At 43.2% G+C, this 21970-nt stretch overlaps 1 protein-coding gene across 1 annotated transcript in view; it reads right to left on the bottom strand.

Annotated features, from left to right (window-relative positions):
- Positions 1-21970, bottom strand: part of syt9b (synaptotagmin IXb) — a 135051-nt gene that overhangs the window by 14831 nt on the left and 98250 nt on the right. The window contains exons 4-6 of the mRNA XM_059976389.1: positions 12181-12301; positions 9855-10026; positions 7542-7671 (exon numbers count right to left, since the gene is read on the bottom strand). Coding sequence (XP_059832372.1) covers positions 7542-7671; positions 9855-10026; positions 12181-12301 — 423 coding nt within the window. The remainder of the gene's footprint in view (positions 1-7541; positions 7672-9854; positions 10027-12180; positions 12302-21970) is intronic.

The following is a 21970-nucleotide window of genomic DNA, read 5'->3' as shown; positions in this document are numbered from 1 at the left end:
TGTCAAGACCAGTCTTTATTACACACCAGCTCTGTACAACAGTGAATTCCTCCATTAAACTACCCTCACCCTCCCCATATAATCTTCAATCCAGTTAAAGATCTCCGATAACCTTGCCTCAATTCTTAACTAACATCGTTTTTATGATATGGTTCAAAGCTATTTTTATCGATGCAGCACAGAAAGCATCCCATCTGGATGTATCACAGCTTGGTACGGCAACTGCTCTGCCTGTGACCATCAGAAACTGCAGAGAGTTATGTGAACACAGTTCAGCTGTGAACAAGCCAACCCCCCATGTCTACACTTCTCACTGACTTAGTGAGGCAACCAGCATAAGCAAAGTTCCCACCCAGCCCAGGCATTCTCTCTTCACACCTCTCCCTTCAGGCAGAAGATATCAAAACCTGAAAGCACACACCTCTAGTCTCAAAGGCTGCTTCTATCCCACTGCTACTGGATATCTTGTACAAAAAGATGATTTTTTTTTACCTTCCTGTCTATCCTGTTATGACCTTACACTTTATTATCTGCCTGCACTGCACTTCCATAGAGTATTGAACAGTTCAGAACATTGTGATGACCTTCTAACCTACTCTGAGACCAATCTAACCCTTCCTTCCTACAGAGCCCTCCATTTTTCTATCCATGTGCCAATCTAAGAGTTTTTAAAATGTCCCTAATGCATCTGCCTCTACATCCCCTCTGTCAGTGTGTTTCACATACTCACCCCTCTCTGTCTAAAAACACTGCTGACATCTCCTTTATACTCCCTGGGAAAGAGTTGCTGGCTGTCTACTCTATCTATGCCTCTTATGATCTTGCATACCTCTATCAAGTCAACGCTCATCCTCCTTCACGCCAAAGGGAAAAGCCCCAGCTCCCTCAACGTCACCTCATAAACCTGCTCTCTAATTCGGGCAGCACCCCGGCAACACACACACAATGCTGGGGGAGCTCAGCCGGTCAGGTAGCATCTATGGAAGTGAATAAACGGTCAATATTTTGTGCTGAGACCCTTCATCAGGACTGCAAAGGAACAGGAAAGATGGCAAAATAAAAAGGTGGGTGGAGGGGAAGGAGGACAGGGTAGAAGGTGATAGATGAAGCCAGGGAGTAGGAAAGATGGAGAGGAGAATGAACCATAGGAGAAGGGGAAGAAGAAGGAGCACTAAGGGTAGGTGACAGGCAGGTGAAAAGAGGTAAGAGGCCGGATTGAGCAATTGAAGAATAGGGGAGGTGGTAGGATTATATTTTACCTGAATGAGAAATCGACATTCATGCCAATAAGTTGGCTACCCAGACGGAATATAAGGTGTTACTCTTCCATCCTGAGGGTGGGCTCATCGGGGTACAAGAGGAGACCATGGGCCAACATGTTGGATTGGGAATGGGGATTAAAACGTTTGGCTACCGGGTAAAGTTTCTGAGTACCCTCTCTAAAGCTTCTACATCCTTCCTATAATGAAGTGGTCAGAACTGAAATCAATACTCTAAGTTTGGTATAACCAGAGTTTTATGGAACTGCAACATTACTTGGTGGCTCTTGAACTCAATCCCTTGTAATGAGGTGACCAGAAATGAACACTAAGTAGTCGAGAGATAAGCCATAATTATGCAGAATGAATTCTCACCTCCCACATGAGGAAGTGACATAAAAGCATAAAACATTGGAGCAGAATTAGTCCATTCAGCCCATCGAGTCTGCTCCGCCATTTCATCATGGCTGATTTAATATCCCTCGCAGCTCCATTCTCCTGCCTTCTCCCTAGTCCTGATCACAAACCTGTCAACCTCCGCCTTAAATATTCCCATCCTTCTGTGGCAATGAATTCCATATATTTACCACTCCTTGGCTAAAGAAATTCCTCCTCATCTCTGTTCTATAAAGATGTCCCTCCAGGAATCCTGCCTTGCAGAAATGTGGTCATCATATTTCTAGATACCGAGGGACTGAGTTCTAGAATTCCTTCTATAAAATCCATTAGCCATTTTCTCTTGCTGAGATGCTCCTTATCAGATCAATGTCCACGTCAGTTTTTGTGATTCAGTCACCCTGTGTGACTGATAGTGTACTAAATTATTAAGTATCTCCTGTACTTAATAAAGTGGCCACTGCGTGTATATACATAGTCTTCTGTTGTTGTAGCCCATTCATTTCAAGGTTCAATGTGTTGTACGTTCAGAGATGATCATCTGCACACCACTGTCGTAATGTGTGATTATTTGAGTTACCGTCACCTTGAACCAGTCTGGCCATTCTCCTCTGAGCTCTTTCATTAACGAGGTATTTTCACAAACAGAACAGCCACTCACTGGATGCCTTTTAGTCTTTCACACTATTCTCTAAAACTCTAGAGACCATTGTTTGTGAAAATTCCAGGAGATCAGCAGTTTCCGAGATACTCGAACCACCCTGTCTGGCACAGTCAAAGTCACTTAGATCACATTTCTTCTCCATTCTGATGTTCGGTCTGAACATCAACTGAACCTCTTGACCATGTCTGCATGCTTTTATGTATCAAGTTGGTACCTTATGATTGGCAGATTAGATATTTGCATTAACAAGCTGGTGTACAAGTGTACCTAATAAAGTGGCCAAAGTGTGTATAAAATAGACTATAAACTACAATAAGAAATATTTATTTCCCTATTTAGCAACAAGCAGTCTGCTGGAGGAACACTGCAGGCTGATCAGAATCTGAAGGGAGAGAGGAGCAGTTGATGTTTCAGGTCAGAACCCTACCTCAGAGAGGAGAGGGGAGATGGCTGATATAAAGAGGATAAGGGGAATGATGACAAACGATTGGGAAATGATTGATGGTTTAGAGAGGAGTGTATGATGACAGATAAGTATGGCCAGGTAGGGGATGTGAGAGATCCCATTTGGTAGATGGTAGCAGCCAAATGATTAAGGTTAACTTTCAAGTTGAATCTGTAGTTCAGTTTGTCCATTATGTGCCATGTCATATGAAGTGGACAATTATGGTCTGTCCATGATCACAATTGTTTTTGGCAAATTTTTCTATAGAAGAGGTTTGCCATTGCCTTCTTCTGGGCCGTGGCTTTACTAGAGAAATGACCCCAGCCATTATCAATACTCTTCAGATATTGCATTCGATGTTTCGGGCTGGGATCCTCCTTCATGCTGTGTGTGCTTCTTTTGATCTTCAGTATCTACTGATTTTCTGATGTTTGCAACTCTTCAGAGGTTGTCTGTTGTATAACCAGGATGTGATATGCACAGGCTGCTCATATGATCATTCACCACCTGCTCCCAGGGCTTCATTTGACCCTGATCAAGGGGCTAAGCAGGAGTTACACCTTGCCCAAGGGTGACGTGCAGAGGGAAGGAGCACCTTACACATCCTTTAGTAGAGACTCATCTCCACCGCCACCTGCAAGGAAAATGCAGTAAGGATGGCAAATGCAATGTTAGCATTCACTTTGAGATGACTAGAATACAAATTTAACAATTCGGTGCTGAGGCTTTATAAGACATTGGTCAGCCCTCACCTGGGAGCAGTTTTGGGCTCCATATCTTGGAAAAGATGTGCTGGTATTGGAGAGGGTCCATGGGAAGTTCATGAGTATTATTCTGGGAATGAAAGGTTTAACACGTGAAGAGTGTTCCAGGGCTCTGGGCCTGTACATGCTGGAGTTTAGAAGAATGAGGTAGCAAATTGGATGAGACTTTGGCTTCGCTGGAGAAGACAGAAAGTAACAGTAGATGATTGCCTCTCTGACTGGCGGCCTGTGACAAGTGGAGGACCGCAGGTACCAGTGCTGGGTCTGTTGTTGTTTGTCATCTACAGCAAATCAATGATCTGGGTGATAGTATAGAAAAATGGGATCAGCAAATTTGTGGCTGATACCAAGATGGGGGGGGGGGGGTGCAGTGAACATTGAGGAAGACTGTCCAAACTTTCAGTGGGATCTGGACCAGCTGGAAAAATGGGCTGAAAAATTGTAGATGGAATGTAGTGCAGACAATTGTGAGCTGATGCACTTTAGGAGGACAAATTAAGGTAGGGTTTCCATAGAAGGACATTGAGGAGTACATTAGAACAGTGGGATCTGAGAATACAGGTCCATAATTCCTTGAGAGGGGCATCACAGGTACAGTCGATAGGTTTGTAAAGAGAGTTTTTGGCACATTGACATTCATAAATCAAAGTTTTAGATACAGGAGTTGGCATGTTAAGTTGAAGTTTTAGAAAATGTTGATGAGGTCAGATTTGGAGTATCGTGCACAGTTTTGGTCACCTACCCAGAGGAAAGATATCAATAAGATTGAAAGAGTGCAGAGAAATTTGACAAGGACATTGCCGGGACTTGACAACCTAGTTATTGGTGAAGGTTGAATAGGTCAAGACTTTATTCCCTGGAGCAAAGGAGATTGAGGGAGAGATTTGTTAGAAATATACAATGGCATGAGAGGGGAACTGGCTAAAGTTGACTAGAAAGGGAGGCAACAGAAAGGAAACTATAGACCTCTTAGCCTGACATCAGTGATTGGGAAGTTGTTGGAATTAATTGTTAGGGATGAGATTATGGAGTACCTGGAGCCACATGCCAAAGCCAGCATGGTTTCCTGAAAGGAAAATTCTGCCTGACTAACCTATTGCAATTTGTTAAGGAAACTACAAGCAGGGTAGACAAAGGAGATGTAGTAGACATGGTGTACTTGGATTTTCAGAAGGCCTTTGACAAGGTGCCATACATGAGGTTGCTTAGCAAGGTAAGGGCCCATGGAATTACAGGGAAGTTACTAGCATGGGTGGAACATTGGCTGATCGGTAGAAAACAGAGAGTGGGAATAAAGGGATCCTATTCTGGCTGGCTGCCAGTTACCAGTGGAGTTTCACAGGGGTCGGTGTTGGGACTGCTGCTTTTTACAATGTATGTCAATGATTTGAACTATGGGATTAATGGATTTGTGGCTAAATTTGCCGATGATACAAAGATAGGTGAAGGAGCGGGTAGTGTTGAGGAAACAGAAAGCCTACAGAGAGACTTAAGATAGTTTAGGGGAATGGACAAAGAAGAGGCAAATGAAATACAATGTTGGAAAGTGTATGGTCATGCACTTTGGTAGAAAAATTAAATGGGCAGACTATTATTTAGATGGGAAGAGAATTCAAAATGCAGAGATGCAAAGGGACTTGGGAGTCCTTGTACAGGATACCCTAAAAATTAACCTCCAGGTTGAATCAGTGGTGAAGAAGGCGAATGCAATGTTGGCATTCATTTCTACAGGTATAGAATATAAGAGCAGGGATGTGATGTTGAGGCTCTATAAGGCACTCATGAGACCACACTGAGTATTGTGTGCAGTTTTGGGCTCCTTATTTTAGGAAAGATATACTGACATTGGAGAGGGTTCAGAGAAGATTCACGAGAATGATTCCAGGAATGAAAGGGTTACCATATGAGGAATGTCTGGCAGCTCTTGGGCTGTATTCTCTGGAGTTCAGGAGAATGAGGGGGATCTCATAGAAACATTCCAAATGTCAAAAGGCCTGAACAGATTAGATATGGCAAAGTTAGTTCCCATGATAAGGGAGTCTAGAGCAGGAGGGTGTAACTTCAGGAGTGAAGGACAGCACTTAGAGCAGAGATGAGGAGAAATTACTTTAGTCAGAGGATGGTAAATCTGTGGAATTTGTTGCAATGACTTGGCTGTGGAGGCCAAGTCATTGGGTGCATTTAGGCAGAGATAGATAGGTTCTTGATTAGCCAGGGCATCAAAGGATATGGGGAGAGGGCAGGGGAGTGGGGATGACTGGAAGAATTGGATCAGCCTATGATTGAATGGCAGAGCAGACTCGATGGGCCGAATGGCCTACTTCTGCTCCTATATCTTATGGTCTTATGATCTTATACAAAATTATAAGTGATAAAAACAGAGTACACTGCCCCAAAGAAAGGAATGGAAAACCACTTCTTTAGAAAATTTGCCAAGAATAATCATGGTCGTGGTTAGAGAAAAGAATAAGAATAAGAGCATGAAGGTGGTCTTCCCCACAGGCAATGATCAGATTAAAGACAGATGGATGGCTGTGATCACCCATGTCATACGACATGGCACATAATGATGATCGTGATGAAATGCAAGCAGGCCTTTTCCACTGAGGTTGGGTGAGACTAGAACTAGAGGCCATAGGTTAAGGGTGAAAGGTGAAATATTTAAGGGGACCATGAGAGAGATTTTCTTCACCCAGAGGGTGGTTGAGAGTGTGGTCTAAGCTGCTAGTGGAAGTGTTGATGTGGGTTTGATTTCAATATTGAAGAGAAATTTGAATAGGTATATGGATGTGAGAAGTCTGAAGGTATATGGTCCAGGTGCAGGTTGTTGGGACTAGGTCAGCATCAACTAGATGGACTGAAGAACCTACTACTCTTCTGTAGTACTCTAAGACTCTGTAGTTTGATTTCATAAGGGTCTTGTGTTTTATTCAATTATTTTATTTGTTTAATTAACTGAATCAAAATGTCTCTTTGAATGGAAATAATGGAGTTATTCACTCCACTTAAGCATCAAATACATTTGAAACAATATAGAGAATATGTCAGACATCATCTCATAAAGTATTAATTAAAATAATGAGAGAAATTAGTTTTATCTGAGAAGATTAAATCCCATACATTATTTAAGTGTGTTGTACTCTATCATAGGTGCAATAACATGATGAGGGACATAAATGGGTTGAAACTCAGAATGAATATTCATAAGCCATCTGTTTAAATACTAGTACCTCCCTGATGGATTTTGTTTAGCCCTACATCTACTCTGTAAGCCGTTCTCATTTGCTCCAAATATTATTCTACCCTTCAGAGATGAGAACAAGTTCAAAGATGGACTGTTGGCTTTCGAAACTCAACTTTTACAGAATTTAATTTGCTATAAATAGCCCAATGATACACACTGTTCCAGTCTCCATATTCAGTCCATGAGCCACAGGAGTAGAATTGGGCCATTGTGCAGTGCCCCCTGTAGAGAAGAGAAGGCGCTGGGGTGAATCTTAAAGCAGATTAAAGTGTGGAGGCCCTAGAGTGGAAAATGAACCAGTGTTCAGCCACACTACTCAGTGCCAGCCAAGATTCCCCACCTGAGCCCATCCCGACTGCCTGCACTTGACCCATTGGGAGCCGGGGTTCCCAACCTCTACCATTAACCAAAGGGTCTGTGGACCCCAGGTTGGAACTCCTGATCAGGAGGAAGGTGCAGGAGTGTTGGTCACTATGCTCCCAGATTCAGGAACAATCTTTGCCTATCAGGCATTGGATTGCTAGACTGGGCTGGATTTCTGTACTCGCCTCAGAGCTGAACTAACTACACAGTTTCAGAGAATCTTCTTTGGTGTACGAGGTTTTTTATGGAATCTATTGTATTCCTTTATTTTTCTGTGGGATTTCCTTTTAAAATCCTTTGAGTTTCTTTGCTCTTCGATTGGAGGCCTTACCAAATATGAAAGGCCATCACTGGGGACACACCCACGTGCCTCCTTCCAAACCTGCAAAGCCATCCAGGTTCTTACCTCTGCCAATTGGTGCCAGTGTGCCACTGGTTTCCGGGGATAGCTGAGCATTTCACTCCAGTGATCTCGTCCCAGTCTCTCGGCATCATTCCCCACGCGACACACACCGATGACCTCATTGTGACCTACGCTGTGAAAAGTTGGCCATAATGATTTTCCTTAAAAAGCCAAAACAGTAATCATCTCTCGAACAAACAGCTGAGGAAGACATGTATAAAATAATGAGAGGCAACGATAGGCTAGGCTTCCCTGCATCACAGCCTTGTATGGAAACACCAACACCCTTAAATGGAAAATCCTATAGAAAGCAATGGATAGGCCCCAGTCCATCACGGGTAAAGCCCTCCCTACCATTGAGCACATATACACAGAGTGCCGTCACAGGAAAGCAGCATTCAAAATCAGGGACCTCCACCACCCAGGCCATGCTCTCTTCTTGTTGCTGTCATCAGGAAGAAGCTACAGGAGCCTCAGGACTCTCATCACCAGATTCACCAACGATTATTACCCCTCAGCCATCAGTTACCTGAACCTGAGGGGACAACTCCACTCAACATCACTCACTCCAACACTGAACTGTTCCCACAACCGATGGACTCACTTTCAAGAACTCTTCATCTTATGGTCTCGATATTTATTGCTTATTTGTTTATTTGTTATTATTATTATTATTTTTCTTTTCATTTACTGTGAATGCTCATAAGAAAATAAATCTTAGGTTTGTATATCGACATATTGTGATAATATACTTACCTAGAACTTTAAACTTTTGAGATAGGCAGAGTCTCTTCTCAGGGTGGAAATGTCAAGTAGGTAGAGGACGTAGCTTTAAGGTGATAGGAGGAAAGTTACAAGCTAGTTTTATTACTCAGAGGTAGTGGCTGCATAGGTGGTTGAGAGCAAGTTTAAAGGAGATGTGCAAGGCAAATCTTTTGTACCGAGAGAGCTAGGCACCTGTAATCCATTACCAGCATAAGTGATGGAAGTGGATATAATAACAACATTTCTGAAACATTTTAACAGGTGAATGAAAAGTCAGGGATACACACATAGATGAACGTCAAACAGTGGATGTGGTGTATATGGATTTCAGTAAGGCATTTGATACGGTTCCTCATGGTGGGCTCATCTAGAAAGTCAGGAGGTATGGGATCCAGGGAAACCTGACTGTGTGGGTTCAGAATTGACTTATCCACAGAAGGCAGAGGGTAGTGCATTCCCTTTAGGGTAGATGTGGAGTTTTCCTGCCTGGAGATTGGTGACAAGGGGTGTTCCGTGGGAACCTTTTCTGGGATTCCTGCTCTTTGTGATTATTATTAATGACTTGGATGGAGAAATGGAAGGGTGGGTTAACACATTTATAGATGACATGAAGGTTGGTGGAATTGTGGATAGTTTAGAAGGCTGTCATAGGTTACAATGGGAAATTGATAGGATGCAAAACTGGGCTGGGAAGTGGCAGATGGAATTCAACCCGGGCAAATATGAGATGATTCACTTTGAAAGGTCAAATTTGAAGGCAGAATACAGAAAAAAAAATGGCAGGATATTTAGCAGTATGGAAGAAAAGTGGGATCTTTGGGTCCACATGCAGAGATTCCTCAAGATTGCTAAGCAAGTTATTAGGGTGGTTAAAAAGGCATTTGATGTGTTGGCCTATATTAGTCGGGGGACTGAGTTCAAGAGCCATGAGGTGATGTTACAGCTCTATAAAACTATGGTTAAACTGAACTTAGGCTGCATTCAGTTCTGGTCACCTCATTATAGGAAGGATGTGGAAGCTTTAGTGAGGGTGAAGAGGTGATTTACCAGGATGTTGCCTAGATTGGAGAGTATATCTTATGAGACTAAGCAAATGAGGGCTTTTCACTTTAGTGTGAAGGAAGGTAAGAGGTGACTTGTTATAGGTGTACTTTGATAAGAAGCAGAGACTGAGTGGATAGCCAGAGACTTCTTCCCAGGGTGAGAATGACTCATACCAAGGGGTATAAGTTGACGATTATCGCAGAAAAATACAGGGGGATGTCAGAGATAGGTTTGTTATGCAGAGAGTGGTGTATGCATGGAATGTCCTGCCAGGGGTGGTGGTATTAGGGACATAGGCACACGAATGAGAGGAAAAGTGGATGGTTATGTGGGTTAGATTGATCTTAGAGTAGGGAAATAGATCAGCACAGCATCCTGAGCCAAAGGGCCTGTACTGTGCTGTGATGTTCCATGTTCTATGTTCTAAACTAATCTTTATCTGTAAACTATGAGCAAGGATAAGGTAAGAGTCTATCATTAAAAACTATTTGTAAACTGGTATCTCACCGGTCATAATCCATTACGGCTATTAACAAGTTCACTTGGTCAATATTTTCCGGAGGGACATCAAACACTATGGCCTCGTTGTACACAGGGTTCAATGTGTTTCTCTTTGTTGATGTTTTCCTCTTCTTCAGCCTCCTCCCATTGCACATGAGGGAGATCTTCACGTATGGATCTGTGTGAACATAGAACAACACAGCTCAGCCCGGGCTCTGCAGCCTATGATATTGTGCTGACCTTTTAACCTACTCCAAGGTCAATCTAACGCTTCCCTCTACATAGTCCATTTTTCTTTCATCCATCTACCCCAGAGCTTCTTAAATGTCCCTAATATATCTGCTTCTATCACAGCTCCACAACGCGTTCCATGCACCCACTACTCTCTGTGTAAAAAAACTTACCTCTGACATCCACCTCTGTACACTCCAATTATGCCCCCTTGTTTTAGCTATTCTCAACCTGTGATAACGTCTCTGTTTATCCACTCTATCCAAACCTCTTAACATCTTGTACACCTCTGTCAAGCCATATCTCATCTTCCTTCACTCCTAACAGAAAAGTCATAGCTCACTCAGCCTGTCCTCATCAGACATGCTCTCCAATGCAGGCAGCATCCCAGTAAATCTCCTTTTACACTCTCTGTGAACCTTCCACATATTTCCTATGATGAGGCGTCCAGAAATGAACACAATACTCCAAGTGAACTTCATAGAGTTGAAACTTTACCTTGCGGTCCTTAAACTCAAACCCCTAACTAATGAAGGTCACCACACCATACGTCTTCTTAACCATCCCACCAACTTGTGCAGCAAGTGTGAGGGATCCATGACTGTGGATCCAAAGACCCCTTTGTTCCTCCACAAACCTACCATCAAACCTGTACTCCGCCTTCGGTTTTGACCTTCCCACTTCCCACGTTGTCTGTCTGCTCATTCTCAGCTCAGCTTTGCATTAGTTGTAACCTACACCATCACTCACAAAAACACCACCTTTCGTGTTGTTCAAATCCTGTCTGACGTTGACCTGAGCTGGCTGATTGAAAGGCAGTATGGTCCAATCCTGCTCCTATATCTTACGGTTTTATAAGACCATAATACCCCATAGGAACATAATTAGGCAATCAGCCCATCAAGTCTGGTCTGCTGTTCCATCAGATCTAATTTATTTTCCCTTGCAATCCCATTCTCCGGCCTTCTCCTTGTAAACTGTTAATGCCCTGAAGAATCAAGAACCTATGAAGCTCCACTTTAAATATTTCAATAACTTGGCCTCCACAGCTCTCTGTGGCAATGAATTTCATAGATTCACTACCCTCTGGCTAAAGAAATTCCTCCTCATTCTGTTCTCAAAGAACGTTCTTGTACTCTGAGGCAGTATCCTCTGGTCATAAACTCCCCCTCTATATGAAACATCCTCTTTCAAGGTCTATCAATATTCAATTTCAATGAGATCCCTCCTTATTTTAAACTCCAGTGAGTATAGGCCCAGAGCAATCAAACACTCCTGATACATTATCCCTTTCATCACCAGGACTATTCCCATGAACCTTCTCTGTTCAAGTTCAAGTTTAATCATCATTCAACCATACATGAATACTGCTGGATGAAACAGTGTTCCTGTTACCCTGGGACCTCTCCAATGCCAACACATCCTTTCTTAGATAAGGAGCCAAAACGGCTCACAATACTCCAAGTACATTCTGACCAATGCTTCATAAACCCTCAGCTTTATGGTTTACCTCTGCTTCTTTCTTGACCAACTTCTGAGTTCTTCTTGCTTTCTTGTTCCAGAGTCTTGTTCATTCCTTCTATCTGTTGCTTCAGAAGTGACAGGTATTTCATCAGCTACTGGGCCCTAAGCTCTGGAAATGAACCCCCCGCCACCCAACACTGCTAAACCTTTCCACCTCTTCTGTCTAACATTGTGAAGTTCTTGTAAACAGAATTGTTATTCCAAGCCTTCTTGGTAACCTTTCCTGGTGCCTAACCTTTACTTACTAGCCTCTCTCATCAAGATCCTCTGGCCTATTGAAGCCCTTGTATTGGCTGCAGAGGATGTTGCTGCTAATAGCTTATCTTACAGCACAATAGCAAACACTTCCAGTTCAAAGGGACTGTGCTGTCCAACTACATCCCTGAGACTTATACATCTACTAACCCATCTGCCTTTGGAAAGTGGGAGAAAACCGGAGGACCCAGAGGGAATCCATGTTGTCCCTGTAAATTCCTTACAGGGAGTGACGGGAATTGAACCCAGATTGCTGGCGCTGTAATAGCGTTGCATGAACCGTTACACTACTGTGCCAGCGTCTGATGGTAGGAGTGCTTACCAGATGCCCCCGTTATGTCCATGGCCTTGAGGTTGCGTGCCTTGATGACAGTGACGGTGAGTCTACCAGCAGTGGGGAGATAGCACAGGGAGAACATAAGGTCCCCCAGGTCCACATTTTCCTAAAGTACAAGAACCAAAGTTCAACAGTACGGCACATGCTTCAAAATGAAAAAAACACCAGGGATTCTGCAAATACTGGAAATCCAAAGCAACATGTACAAAGTGCAGGAGGAACTCAGCAAGTCAGGCAGCACCTATGGAAATGAATAAAATGTTAATGTTCTGGGCCAAGAACCTTCTTCAGGACTGGAAAGGATGGGGGAAGATGCCAGAATAAGAAGGTAGGAGGTGGAAAGAGGATAGCTAGAAGGTGATTGGTAGAGCCATGTGGGTGGGAAAGGTCAGCGCTGGAGAGTGAGGAATCTGATAAAAGAAGTGATTTGACCTTAGGAGAAAGGGAAGGAGGAGGGATTCCAGGAGGAGGGGATCCAGGAGGAGGTGATAGGCAGGTGAGAAGAGGTAAGAGACTAGAATGGGGAATAGAAGATGGGGGGGGGGGGTGGGAGGGAATTTTTTTTCTACTGGAAGGAGAAATTGATGTTTATGCCATCAGGTTGCAGGCTAAGCAGATAAAATATAAGGCATCGCTCCTCCAACCTGAGGGCGGACTCATCTTGGCACAAGAGGAGGTCATGGATTGACATGTTGGAATGAGAATAGGAATCAGAATTAAAATGTTTGCTTCTGCAGACCTGGGGAGGGGAATAAAGAGTCAATATTTCAGGTTGAGCCCCTTCAATAGGACTGGAAAGGAAGAGCAGCATCTGAGGGGAAAGTGACTGGTTAACGTTTTGGTCTCAAGTTCCCGAATGCAATAAGTTTGATTGTTGACTTCAGAATCTAACTTGCAATGGCCTTGCACCATATTGTCTGCCTACTCTGCAACACTTCCAGAATTTGGGGTACTGTATGCAGTTCTAATCACCTATCTACAGGAAAGATATCAAAAAGATTGAAAGAGCACTGAGAAAAGTTATATGGATGCTGCTGGGACTTGCGGACCTATAGGGAAAGGTTGAATAGGTTAAGACCTTATTCTCTGGCGTGCAGAAGAATGAGTGTAGATTTGATAGAGGTATACAACATTATGAGGGGTATCGAAAGAGTAAATGTAAGCAATCTTTTCCCACTGAGAGTGGGTGAGACTAGAACTAAAGGTAATCTGATTCAGGGAAACATAAGGGGGAATTTCTTCACTGAGAGGACGGTGAGGGTGTGAAATGAGCTGCCAGTGGAAATAGCGGAGGCAAGTTCGATTTCAACATTTAAAAGGAGTTTGGATAGGTACATGGATGGGAGGGGTATGGAGGGCTATGATCCGGATGCAGGTCAATGAAACTAGGCAGATTAATAGATCAGCACTGACTAGATGGGCCAAAGGGCCTGTTTCTGTGCTGTAGTGTTTCCCCTTGTTCCACTCCATGGAACTGTATGCAAGGCAAGATTGTACCTCTTTATATTTGAGAATTAAAAAAAGCAAATTCAATTCAAAAAGCTGCATTGGGACTGAACTTGCCTTGAACCGTTACCACAGATGCTGCCTGACCTGCTGAGAAGTTCCAGCATTTCCTGTTTTATCCAGTATCTGTTGTTTTTTTTGTATTTTCATGAACTTCATTTGTCACATGTATGTAGACCTCCGTTAATCTCGATAGACCATGGATTTGCACCTTGGAAAGTTTCCAGGGCACAAGTCTGGGCAAGGGTTTTTTTTTGGAAGACCGGCAGTTGCCCAAGCTGCAAGTCTCCCCTCTCTGTGCCACCAATGTTGTCTAAGGGAAGGGCATTGGGACCCATACAGCTTGGCACCGGTGTCATCGCAGAGCAATGTGTGGTTAAGTGCCTTGCTCCTCAGCCAAGGCTCGAACTAGTGACCTTCAGATAACTAGACGAATGCCTTAACCACTTGGCCACACGCCGACTGTCACATATATATCGAAACATCAAAACAGTGAAATGTGTTGTTTGTGTCAATGACATACACAGTCCAAGGACTGTGCTGGGGAAAGCCTGCACCGTGCTTCTCTACCCAACATAGCTTGCTTACAGTTTCCTAACCCTAACCCGTAAGCCCTTGGAATGTGGGAGGGAACTGGAGCACCCGAAGGAAACCCATGTGGTCATGGGGAGAGTGCAGACAACTTCCAGGCTGCGGCAGGAATTGAACCCCAATCGCTGGCACTGTGAAGTGTTTCACGAACAACTACACTGCCGTGCCACCCCTGGTTATTGTTTTTACTGAGATGCAGCGAATGCTTGCCTTTCATACTGTTCATACAGATCAGGAGACAGTCTTCATTGAAGAATCGGAGGCGGAGAGGGTTAGCAAGTTTACATTCCTTGGTGTTACTGTTTCAGAGGATCTGTCCTGGACCCAGCACGTAATTGTAATTGCAAAGATAGCACGGCAGCACCTCTTCTTCCTCAGAAGTTTATAGAGATTCGGCATGACAAATTACTATAGTGGAGAGTATATAGAATGGTTGCATCATGGACTGGTATGGAAGGACTAATGCCTTTGAATGGAAAATCCTACAAAAGATAGTAAATTCGGCCCAGTACATCATGGGTAAAGCTCTCCCGTCCATTGAGCACATCTACATGAAACACTGGTAGAGGAAAGCAACGTCCATTGTCAGAGATCCCCACCGCCCAGGCCATGCTCTCTTCCCACTGCTGCCATTGGGAAGGTGGTACAGGAGCCTCAGGAATCGCAGCACCAAGTTCAGGAACAGTTACTATCCACAACCATCAGGCTCTTGAACAAAGGTGAGAATTACACTCATTTGTCCATCCATTGAGATATTCCCACGAAGAATTATCTCACTTTAAGGTCCTTATCTCGTTATCTCATGTTCTCATTATTTACTGTGATTTATTGACATGTGTATTGGCAGTTTCTTGTCTTCTGCACTCTACCTGATCTTTCATTGATTCTGTTATAGCTACTGTTCTATAGATTTGCTGAGCATGCCAGCAGTAAATTGAATCTCAGGGTTGTTATATGGTGATATACAGAATATGTAATTTGATAATAATATTTGCTTTGCACTTTGATGGTTACACAGTGCATTGAGGTAGGCCAATAAAAGTGCAGAGTGAAGCGTTACAGAGAAAGTGCAGTACAGGTAGCAAATCAAGTGCGAGAACTGAACAAGGAAGGTTGTGAGGTTGAGTCCAATAAGGGAACTGCTCAATAGACTTAACACGGTGGGGTAGAGGCTGGCCTTCAGCCTGCTGGTACAAGAGCTGGAAAAGAGATTCTGCAGATGCTGGTAATTCAGAACAACACACACAAAATGTTGGAGGAACTCAGCGGATCAGGCACCATCTGTGGAAATGAATAAACAGCCGATGTTTCCGGCTGAAACCCTTCATCAGGACTGGAAAAGAAGAGCAGCAACTGTGGGAAAAGGGATTGTTGTCATTGTTGTCCCTGAGTTCCCTGGTACGATAAGATGGACTCTTGACCCCACGATTTACCTTGTCATAGCCTTGCACCATACCGATTGCCTGTGCTATACTTTCTCGGCAACTGTAAAATGCTGCTCTTCTTTCCAGCCCTGATGAAGGGTCTTGGCCCAAAACATTGATAGTGTTTTCCTTTCCATAGAAGCTGCCCAGACTGCTGATTTCCTCCAGCACTTTGTGTAAGTTGTTCAAAAGAAGAGTGCTAACTTCTTCTAGTATCCTGTCCTGATTTCTGTGATAAGTGCAAATGGAGTCTGCTTTATCCTGCGACTGGCATCGAGTTGTGTTGGCTGTTGACACAAGCAAAACATTTCACTGTATATTTTGATGTACATGTTACAAATAAAGCTAATCTTTAGATACAGTAAAATGCTATTGTGTGCGTGCTGTTTTGTTTGATCATATCATACACAAATGCTAAAATCCTGCTGAACCTCTCTCCCTATCTTTCCCTTTCCCTCTCCCTCTCCATCTCTTATCCTTTAGCCCTCCCCCTCCCTCTCTTCCCTTTTCTTTCCCTCCCCATCCCCATCCATCTCCCCCTACCTTTCTCCTTTCCCTCTCACTTCCCCCTCCCCTCTCTCTCTCTCTGAGCATCTCCTTAAAACATGCATCTTTCACCACACTTTGGCTGTGCTTCAGAGCTTCACGATGAATGGCTTGGTATCAGGTTTTGATGTAATTGCTCTCTAAAATGCTTTGGGACATTACACTGCACTAGAATTGCTTACAACAGCAAGCTCAGCTCCTGACAGGAGGCACAGAAGCTACCGACTGATGTCCGAATAGAATTACAAGCATAAGGTCTGGGAACATTGCAGCGTGGAAACAGAGGCTGTCTGTATCAGACCGTACGGATGTTAATGAGGCTGCACTGGGAGTACTGTCACCCTGCTATCATCATCATTGTTATGTGCCCTGTTGTATGACGTGGGTAATCATGATCTTTCCATGATGTTAATTGTTCTTGGCAAATTTTTCTACAGAGCGGTTCGCCATTGCCGCCTTCTGGCCAGTGTCTTTATGAGACCGGTGACCCCAGTCGTTATCAGTACACTACAGACATTGTCTGCCTGGTGTCAGTGGTCACATAACCAGGACTTGTGATGTGCACCGGCTGCTCATACGACCATCTACCACTGCATCCATGGCCTCACGTGACCCTGATCAGGGGCTAAGCAGGTGCTACACCTTGCCCGAGGATGACCTGCAGGCTAGCGGAGGGAAGGAGTGTCCTACTCCTCCTTCGGTAGAGACTTATCTATAGGAAATATATTACTGTCCAAAGTTGGCAGAAGGGACTAGCTGGGCTGAAGCATGGAGCTGATGGGCCAAAGGGCCTGTTTTTGAGTGCTGTAACTCTATGAGTGAACACAAGACAACAAAAAATTGAGGAGATGGAGTAGGCCACTTGACTCATCAAGCCTGTCTTACCATTGAATATCATCCTGATCAATCCGACCCAGGTCTCACCCCCTCTTCTGTGCTCTTCCCCGTAGCCCTCAGTTCCCTGATCTTCCAAAACATCGTCTCAGAATTTGAATCCGAATCAGGGTCAGGCTTAACATCACTTGTATACGTTGTGAAATGTGTTGTTTTGTGGCATCAGTACATTGCAATACCTAATTATTCAAAAAACTATAAATTACAATGGTAAGTATATTTATTTATTTAAATTATATAAGTAGTGCAAAAAGGGAAAAAATAGTGAGGTAGTGTTCACGGGTTCACTGTCCATTCAGAAATCTGATGGTGGACGGGAAGGAGCTATTACTGAAATGTTGAGTGTGAGTCTTCCTGCCCCTCTTCTTCTTTAAGTACCCACAACAAACAGCCTCCATAACTCTTCAGGGTAGACAGATCTAGAAATTTACTAAATTCTGCAAGATGTTCCTAGACACCTCAGCTTTAAATGGCCTTGTCCTGATCTTGTAAATGTGTCCACTCATTCAAGACTCCCACACTAGTAGGGACATCTCAACATCTACCCTGTCCCGCAGACTCAGGATAAAGAGCTAGAAACGTGCACTTTATTTGTCATATGTGAGGCCCTCCATTGATTGAGGTGGACCATAAAGTTGCTTCCAAGCTCTCTACCTGACACACACCCAGTACACTAAGAAGAGCGAACAGTTGCCCATGCAGCAGGCTCCCCTTCTCCACACAGCTGATGAATCCAAAGAAATGACAGAGACCGATACAGTTTGGAACCATCAGAGTTTTCCTTCTCCTAGATGAGGTTTCAAACACAGTTGATGAGTCCTATCTGCCCAGAGCATCTGGTTTTAAGGCGTCAGTAACCCACCCTTTCCTCTTCTGCAGTAGAAACTGTTCTGCTGGGCTTAGTAGCTAAGCAACATGTGAAGGCCAGGAGCTGGACTTGGCTGTCAGAAGTTATTTGAGATGCATGCCATTGGGAGCATCAAATAGGTAGTGGGAGCTTATCCCCACACCCTACCCACCTGGCTATGACAACCTTAGGAACCATACACATGTCACATGTCACAGGTACATGTCTTGTTTGCATTCACAACCAATATAGTTCAAAGATATGCTTGGGACAGTACACAAGCCCATTTTACTAAAATTAAATAAATAAAGAGGGAGCAAAAAATAGAGAGGTAGTGTTGATGAGTTCATTGTTCATTCAGAAATCTGATGGAAGGGAAGATACTGTTTCTGGATCATTGAGCGTGTGGCTTCAGGCTCCTGTACCTCCTTCTTGATGGTAGCAATAAGAAGTGGGCATGGCTTAAGTTATAGGGAGGTCCTTAATGATAGATGCCATCTTCTTGAGGCATCGCTTTTTGCAAGTTGTCTTGCACAAAATCAGATTTGAGAAGTGCATCAGCATGCTCTTCTCAAAAGACTAAAGAAACACAAGCTGATGCAACTGGGACAGACAGACAAGGGACATCTAAAGAAGCAGAATACTGAGGGGAGAACTGAGCAGGACACAGGATGTCCACAGATTTTGAAGGTACAGGAACTGAATATTACAGTGGTCGGAAGGATGTAGGGATTAGTATGGATGAATAAAACATAGAAGCAGGAGAGTAGACCATTCAGTCTTTTAAACCTAGTCTGGCATCCATATTTAATCCTTGGCTCCTACTTTTCTTTTATCCTTTGATTCATTTAGTACTTTGAAGAATGCACAACTCTTTCAATATAGGAGAATGATCCTGGGAATAAAAAGGGTTAACAAATAAGGAACTTGATGTCTCTGGGCCAGGAGTTTAGAAGAGTGAGTTGGGGATTGGCGGGGGGGGGGGGGGGGATGGTGAGAGGGAATCTCATTGAAACCTATCAAAGGCCTTGATAGGGTAGACCTGGAGAGGATGTTTCCTACAGTGGGGGAGTCTAGGACAGAGGACACAGCTTCAGAATACGACGACTCTCTCTATATATTTCTTTTTGTAATTTATAGTTTTCTTTATGTATTGCAATGTACTGCTGCTGCAAAACAATAAATTTCCTTACATATGTCAGTGATATTAAACCTGAATCTAATTCTGATATTCAAGTGCCTGTCTTACTGCCTCTCAAATGCTGCCAATATTTTTGTCTTTATCTTTCTTCTGCAGAAAGATATACCATAGGTTCATGATCCCTTTTAGAGGAAATTTCTTAGTCTCATATGCTTTGCATCTCATTCTGAGACTGTGACCCGTGGTCCTAGAATCCATCAGCATTCGATACATTTTGCTTGCATCTGTTCAGCACAGTAGGAATTTTACAGGTTTCTTTGAGAATTCTCTTAGTCAGTGGGACAATGACTCTGAATTGATGACTAATAGTTATTGTGTCTCATAGCTTTGTCAATGTTGACTCTTGCAAAATACTAAGGAGTGAGTAGGGCAAATCTGGGAATCTGGGCTGATCTATACGTGACTCCAGATCCTTCATATTGAGGTTTGCTATTGATTACTCTCTGAAAATAAGATAAGATTAAAATTAGTTTTATTTGTCACATGTATATGGAATTGTACAGTGGCAGTTACATATCAAAAGCAAAGTTGTTTCTCTCTCTTCTATGTCAATATAGATAGGGTAGACAGTATTTAAGACCAGAAGGCATAGGAAGGTAGGGGGCAAGAACACAGAAATAAGGCCATTAGGCTAATCTAATCATGGCAAGCAATTATTCTGCCAAGTCTCATTGACTTGCTCCTGGACCATAACCCTCCAAATCCCTCCAATCCATGTACGTATACAAACTTCTCTCACCTGGAATGGACATGAAGAGGATGTTTCCTGTACTGGAGGAGTCTAGGACCAGAGGGCTCTACTTCACAATAGAGGAACATCCATTTAGAACAGAGAAGAGGATGAATTTCTTTAGCCAGAGGGTGGTGAATCTGTGGAATTCATTACCACAGGCGGCAGTGGAGGGCAAGTCATCGAGTATATTTAAAGCGGAGGTTGACAGTTTCTTTATTAATAAAGACATCAAAGATTATGGGGAGAAGCCAAGCAAATTGGTTTGTGTGGAATAATAAATCAGCCATGATGGAATGGTGGAGCAGACTCGATAGGCCAAATGGTTTAATTAATTCTGCTCCTATCTCTTATAGTCTTAAATGTAGAAATCAAAATCTTCGTCCACCACCTCTGCTGGCAGCTCATTCCACACTCTCACCACCCTCAGAGTGAAGAAGTTCCCCCTCATGTTTATCAGTAATCCAAGGAAGATCTTTCTTCATCCAGAGGGCAATGGGAGCCTGTAATCACTGCCTAAGGAGCTGGCAGAAGCAGACACCCCAAAAGAGGCCTTGTACAGCTGTCACAAGGGATGTCAAGTTACAAGATGTGACAGACAAGGCCAGCAATTTTTACCTGGATTTGAGTGACTTGCTAGGTTATATTTAGACAGTAATCAATAGTAAATCACTGAGGTACTGGAATCGCAACTAGGCCGGGTGCAGTAAGAACATTACAGCACAATATAAGACTCTTTGGCTCACGATGTTGTGCCAAACTTATAACCTACTTTAAAATCAATCTAACCCTTCCCTTCTACATAACCTTCTTTCATCCATGTACCTGTCTAAGAGGCATTTAAATGTCCCTAATTTGTTTACCTCTACCACCACCCCTGAGAGCTCTTTCTACACATATGCTACTCTCTGTCTAAAACATCCTGCCTCTGACATCCCTCTAATCACCTTAAAACTACACCATTTATATTAGTCACTCCCACCCTGGGAAAATGTTTCTGGCTGTCCACTTCACTTATGCCTCTTATCATCTTGTACATCTCTGTCAAATTCCCTCTCGTCCTCCTTTGCTCCAAAGAAAATATCCCTAGCTCGCTCAGCCTGTCCTCATAAGACAGACAGACATACGTTATTGATCCCGAGGGAAATTGGGTTTCAATCCAGCGCACCAAGAATAGTGAAGAAATATAGCATTAGGGTCTCTAATCCAGGCAACATCCTGGTACATCTCCTCTGCACCCCTCTAAAGCTTCCACATCCTTCCTATAATGAGGCGAACAGAGCTGGACATGGTGGACCCCCTTTCTTTAGGAATACTGATGAACCACAAGGGGATTTCAGATGTGTTATGTTTTGTAACTCCAAAACATTAAACTAATTGAGGGGAAAAGACGGAAGACAGAAATGTGAAGTTAACTCTATTTTCACTTTAAGCGAGGTGTGTATGTATGACATGGTAGCACGATGACTTATGCAATTCACTTATTTGTTTAGCTGTTTATGTATTTATTTAGTTATTGAGATATGGCATGGAGTAGGCCTTTTCAGCCCTTTGAGCCTCACTACCCAGCAACCCCCGATTTAATCCAAGCCTAACCACGGGACAATTTACAATGACCAATTATCCTACCAACCGGTACGTCACTGAACCGTGGGAGCACTGAGAGAACACCCACCTGGTCACGGGGAGAATGTACAAACTCCTTACAGACACTGGTGGGAATTGAACCTGTGTCGCCTGTACTGTAAGGTGTCATGCTAACCACTACGCTACCGTGTGGCCCAATATTATTCTTACCTATAGCCCAATAATGAGATGATTAAATGAACAAAAATGTTTAATCAAAAAATATATTGACATTATTACTCAAAGCTACTGAAATATTAAATGCACAAAACTCCTCCCTCCGTTAGTTATAGTATAACCTCCAACACAATATAGAATACATCTTAACTATATACACAATACACTATATAATACAACTACTATACAGACATCCACAGTATAGTATCTTGTTTAATTGTCTCATTCAGGCC

The sequence above is a fragment of the Hypanus sabinus genome, chromosome 7, assembly GCF_030144855.1.
Source record: "Hypanus sabinus isolate sHypSab1 chromosome 7, sHypSab1.hap1, whole genome shotgun sequence".
In the NCBI taxonomy this organism is placed as follows: domain Eukaryota; kingdom Metazoa; phylum Chordata; class Chondrichthyes; order Myliobatiformes; family Dasyatidae; genus Hypanus; species Hypanus sabinus.
The sequence above is the reverse complement of the archived record's forward strand: the minus strand, read 5'-3'. Positions and strand labels throughout refer to the sequence as shown.